The sequence below is a fragment of the Hydra vulgaris genome, chromosome 04 (genome assembly GCF_038396675.1).
Source record: "Hydra vulgaris chromosome 04, alternate assembly HydraT2T_AEP".
NCBI classification, from domain to species: domain Eukaryota; kingdom Metazoa; phylum Cnidaria; class Hydrozoa; order Anthoathecata; family Hydridae; genus Hydra; species Hydra vulgaris.
In genome coordinates this window covers 39220127-39226215 of record NC_088923.1, presented here as the reverse complement: position 1 = coordinate 39226215, position 6089 = coordinate 39220127, and the positions used below count along the sequence as shown (strand labels likewise).

Below are 6089 nucleotides of genomic sequence, written 5' to 3'. Positions count from 1 at the left end.
CCATATCATTTAAGCCACTAGTTTCCTTCAAAGCCACCACCTGGGCCCAAACAGTTTAATCAAGGCTTTTAGCTTTGCCCATTTCAGAAAATATTTTCACTTAAACTCTAAAATAAAAACGAAAATAACATTAAATACATTAACTAACTAGTGTACACATTCCAAAAAGTAGCATAAATAACAACTGAATTAACCAAAACATTGATACCAATACATTATAAAGTTACCAAAATATGTTAAAATGTTCAAAAATTGGCTATAATATTAAAGAACTCATTAAAATCTATATTTATATTTGGTTTAATACACAATTATTCATGAATATCAATTGATTCTTACCTTGTCAAATTACTATATGCATTGTTATGCTTATAATGTTAACCTCACCATACTTATGCCGCAAAATGATGAAAAAAACAGGTGGCTCTAAACTTATGGCCAGTACTGTATCTAAGTAACTTTATAGCTAATAAAAAGTTAATTCTTGAAGACCATCTTAATGGGTTTAATTTTTTTAATGTTACTCGACTCTCCGCTAAAATTTGATAACAAATCCCATCTTTTAATACTGTTGCCAAAAAAGGAGTAAATTTCTTATATAATTATAAAAAAATTGTTTACTTTTCTACAACCAGAAACAGCGTCATTTATAACCAGGTTTAAATTGTGACTCGCACAATGAACATATTATGCAGATGGGTGAATGTTATTTATTTTTCTCCGAACTCCGTTATAAACGCCGCTCATCACATTAGCTCCGTATTAATACCGTATAACATACAGGTTTTAGTGTTCATTTGTCAAAGGAAATTTAATGTTAATTTTTTCAATGCTTTTGCACAATGGAAGTAAATCCTGCAGAACTTTAATTGCACGTTCAGCACAAATGTTTGACCTTTGAGTTGGGATTGGAGTCGGCTCAACCGACCAAAAAGGCCTTAAACTCTTTATTGCCTTTGAGTGATCTTTGCAAACGGCTGCCAAATTATTGTAGTTATCCTGATTGAAAACCTGACCAGAAAACCAGATGTCACTCCACGTGCCACTAATAAAGTCACATGATGACTGACCTTTGGCTGACTGTCGAAATTCTGGAAGTAAAATATAAGCTAGCAAAGCATAGATTGCTCGGCTATTCCATTTTGCGTTGTTTTAGTAATGTATCAAGAACATGATGCTGGCATCCAATATAAAGAGGTTTGTCTAAGCCAAGCTTAACAAAATGCTTCTGTAGTAGTGTGACTGCCCCAACAGTATTATACGATACAAATCTATTTTACTGATTTTCTACTATCGATTACCTTTTTGGCAAAATCTACCTTGAACTTTAACGTCTTAAAACACGGTTCAACTAATAATATTCAATTCAGTGTTTATTTCAGTCTTCAAACCAGTGTTTCAGTTGATAATATTCAACTAATTTAATATTTATGTGTTTATGGCGTCACAATCTTGAATCACATATCCTTGACTACGGCACTTTTTTAAATCTATTCCTTTATTTTTAAGCAATAATAACAATTGAACGGTCAAAACTACTAAAACTAAACCCTAAATTGTTTCTTTAATCTTTATTTGACAAGGTTGAGTGTCCTGTTTGCGAATTATGTGAGCGTATCAAAAAATTAAACTTAGTTGTTCTTTTTTAGATACGTCTTGAGTTGTGTCAACTATAATAGAAAAAAAGGCAGATTTATCTATTTCCAATAATAATGTATTTTCTAAATTTTGACTTAAACATCGAATCTCTTCATTTTGGATAGCTGGACTAAGATACTTTATAGTGCCTTTAGGCTTATTGAGTAATTTTTTCATTGTACCATCGTACTTTGACAGCAAATAAACATAAGAGAAAAAATTGCCATTGTAAATTTCATCTGCTAACACTTCACTATAACCTCTAAATTCAAGTAAGTTTTTTGTTAACATTAAAGTGATGTTAAATAACCTTTCTAATACCATCTTCCAAAATGAAGCTTTATGACGAATTAGTGTCTCTGTATCCTCATTAAGTATCCTGTTTTGTTTCCAATGATCGTATACTTGACATGCTTCAATATGTTTTAGGCTATTAGCATAACTTTTTATTTTTTTTACTTAGCCCTTTCCAGTCTCGAACTCCCGAACGCCATTGGTTATTTTTATCATTTGAAAATAACCAACATGATTCACAATATGCTGAGTCCAGAATTTTGGAATAACAGAGCCAAAAATGTTGTGTTCGACCAAATTTATATGCAAAATAATAATAATTTGTGGAAAAATATCTACAATTTTGTGAAGGATCTTTTTTAAATGGTCCCTGTGGTTTGCATCTTTCAGAGGAAAGAATAAATCTTTTTGTGCTATCATTAAGAAATTTTCCTTTAAAATATCCCATATCTGTTATTAATGTATTTAATTCGGTTCTGAATCTGTTTCTTTAACTTGCATTGCAGTGGTGAGATTGTTAAGATTTGCAAAATTATCTGCATTACTTTAATAACGAGATTCATTATGATCTTTTCAATATTTCATTATGTTCTAAGTTAATTGAAACAGATAACGTTTCTTCTTGTTGGGTTGCTTGAGAAGTACTAGTAATGACATTGATATTTTTTATCTACAACTACTTCACTAGGTTTCTGTTCTACTGATAAAAAAAATAAGGATATCTTTCATCAGTTTCCTTATTTAATTTCCTTTTTCTGGCTCCACTCATATAAGTTCTTTTGAGTCCATGCTATTGTAAGAAAAATATTTCATTAGAACAATTATATCTATGTATTAACCCTATAGATATAAATATATATAGTTAAATATTTTTGAATAAATAACAGACTTAATTTGTATTTATTCTTTAGCTCGTATTTTGAGTCCGCCCTTTTAATTTTATATCAGATGTGTACACAAAATTTGTGTTTCTTTGTTAATTCGTACTATCCTCGTATTATAACAAAACCTAGTGCGTACTCAACACAGCATATGGTTCTACCTGTATCGCGTTCATATACATTTTTTAATTTAAAAATTCAAGATCTCAGGAATTAATTTATATAGGAAATTTTAAATCGCTAGAATAAAATTGCAATATTTTTTTAACAAGCTGTTAAAAAAAATACCAATATTATAAATATAACTAGTTTATTACCTGTTAGCTAAACATTTTAATAACTCAACTTAGTGAAAAATCTCCTTGGGGCCCTCTAAGCTCCGGGGCCCTCCCGCCTTGCGGAGTTGTGCTCCCTCTAGTAACGCCACTGTATATATATGTATATATATATATATATATATATATATATATATATATATATATATATATATATGTATTTATATATATGTATATATATATGTATACATATATATATATATGTATACATATATATATATATATACATATATATATATATATATATATATATATATATATTATATATATATATATATATATATATATATATATATATATATATATATATATATATATATATATATATATGTATATATCGTAGAATTGTATTTGTACCATTTATAACAGAAACTATATCATTTGTTTAAAATAAAAATATACTACAAAAGTGACTTAATTGTGATTGGTATGCACATTCTTTCCAACAATCATTAAAACTTAAGGTTTTAATGATTGTTGGAGAGAATGTGCATACCATTCAACGCTTAAAAAAAGTAAGGATAAAATATGTCAAAACAGCCACCAAATCATACAAGGTTTGTACTTTTAAAATGTATTAAAAGTATGCAAACTTGCCCCAAAATCCAAAAATATTTAATAAATTAGTTAAAATATCAAGTTTCTTTATACTTTCCATAATTAACTTATAACATTACATAAAAAACACTTTTTTTGTTTGTATCTATTTTAAAAACCTAAACATGCATGATATATATTTATATATATATATATATATATATATATATATATATATATATATATATATATATATATATATATATATATATATATATTTACATATTAGGGAAAATTAAAAAAAATAATACTAATTAATAACTTTCATTTATTAGTTATAAACAATAAGATAAAAAATCATTTTTAAGTGAAGTGTAACTATGAATATTGAAAAGTTTACTAAATTCAATAAAAAGTTGTGATCATAGAAATAATACATAAAACAAAAAAACATAAATACGCTGTGTAAAAAAACATAATATACATAAACAAAATATGCTGTACAAAAAAAGATATATATGCTGTATAAAAGTCTTCATCAAAGTATTAAAATTACATTTATATTCTGTTGGGCAACTCTCATTTTTTAATGCTTTTGCGCATTTTGATCACATACTGGATCAGTAGACCGACACCATGCCAGGAAATTAAGATCAATACAAATACAAAGACATATTAAAAAATGTAATGGAGCCGTATGCTGATGATAACCTCCCTGTCACTTTAAATATTTTATCAATTGCCTCGACTTAATGCTCTGACACTTATATCTTAACTTAACTGGTTTTTTGATAAATAAAATTTTGGTAAATATTTTACCTTCTTCAATCAGTCTAAAAACCTGTGGAATTCTGTTCCGTTCGAAAATTGGGGTATTTTATTATAACATACAGCTTTAGAATTAATCTTGGATTATCTTCATTCATTGAGGGATAACCACTTTCACTAACATTAACTTCATTGTAATTATTACTCTCAACTATTCCCTCTACAAAACTATCTTCTTTACCATGAAAGACGTTTAAGAGGCCTTTTAAATGTAAAATTTTATCAACCGCTTTCCTTCCAACCTCTTCATCCTCGTTAACTAACATTTCAATGAGAGTATTTTCAGCATGAGCCAAATAACTGTTATCTATAAATTTATAAAAAATGTTCTTAGTATTTGAATCCTAATTAACTAGGAAAAACACCTTATAAATAAAATAAATTATGCAATCAGCTTTAGATTTTTAGTAGGTTTGGAAATAGATCCATATTACCGCAAGATCCTGGATGCAAGTGTTAGCCAACTAGAATGGTTCAAACGTTCAACTTTTAAAAAGTCCAAATTATTATCAATATTTCTTGTGATCACACCCCAACAGATGCAATAAACATAGAATTTGTCAGTCATCAATGTAAAATAGACAATAAAGTCATCAATCACTTTATTGTCTAGTATGAAAAATTTCGTATTTCTAACTGGCCTAATCTTAATAACACCCCATGTGGAAACATTGCTTTTAATGATAAAACTAAAGTTGCAAAAAAACAAGTATATTAACTGTCACACATTTCAGCACACATTCGTAGCTTTGTTCGATTTGCTCAAACTTTGACATTTCTCCACAACAATCAGGATCTGAATCATTGCTAATTGGAAAATAAGAGCATTTTAAAATCTGATTTCTCTATTTCTCCAGATACTTGAGTGCTTATTTCTTTAAGTCCTTGAAAAGAGCAGCTTTCTTTTATCTCAGAAGAATCCAATTTTCTAGCTTTCTTAATATTAGGACTTTCTTGAAGAACACTTTTTTGAACTTGTCTTTTGATGATGTTTCAGGAGCTAGCTTAGAATTACAGTAGCCAAGCCTGTTGGTTTTTTGATTCTAAGATGGAAAATATTTGTGAAACACTTTTTATCTCTACCTTACTGCTACTAAACGTAATTTTAGGTTTCAATTGAATATTTGAGTAAATGCTTTATAACTGCATCTCAACGTTTGATTTTATACTTACCTTATAAAACTTGTAATCTTCATCTGTCATTTTACATAGAAACTTCTTTCGATTTCCACTAGTTTCTTGTAGTCTTAATGTGATGTACATTAAATAATTGGTTTGCCTCTTTAATAAATCCTGTTGTATCTGTTTCATATTTTTGACCTTTTTTCTTTTTTTTTATAGTTTACATAAAAAAATTTAATGTAACTGCTGACCTTTGTTTTAATTCTATTGATAGGCATTGGATAAGCATTATTATTACCATAGAATAGCTCTTCATTAACATCTCTATGAACACTATTTTTAATAAAGCCTTTAAAGAAAAGACATCTTTCAAAAATTTGCTGTAAAGTGAGAAGTTTTCCAAAAGGAAATTGTCTTTACAGATCAAAGAATTCATCCACAATATATTTATTTA

General features: G+C 27.9%; 1 protein-coding gene across 1 annotated transcript; it reads right to left on the bottom strand.

Moving 5' to 3' along the window:
* Nucleotides 1-1617: 1617 nt before the first annotated feature.
* LOC136079397 (uncharacterized) lies at nt 1618-5716 on the bottom strand. Its single transcript, XM_065795132.1, has 3 exons — nt 5687-5716; nt 4577-4857; nt 1618-2068 (listed from the first exon to the last, which is right to left on the bottom strand). Exons 1-3 carry the CDS (start codon nt 5714-5716, stop codon nt 1618-1620), a joined length of 762 nt encoding a protein of 253 aa, XP_065651204.1.
* Nucleotides 5717-6089: the final 373 nt, after the last annotated feature.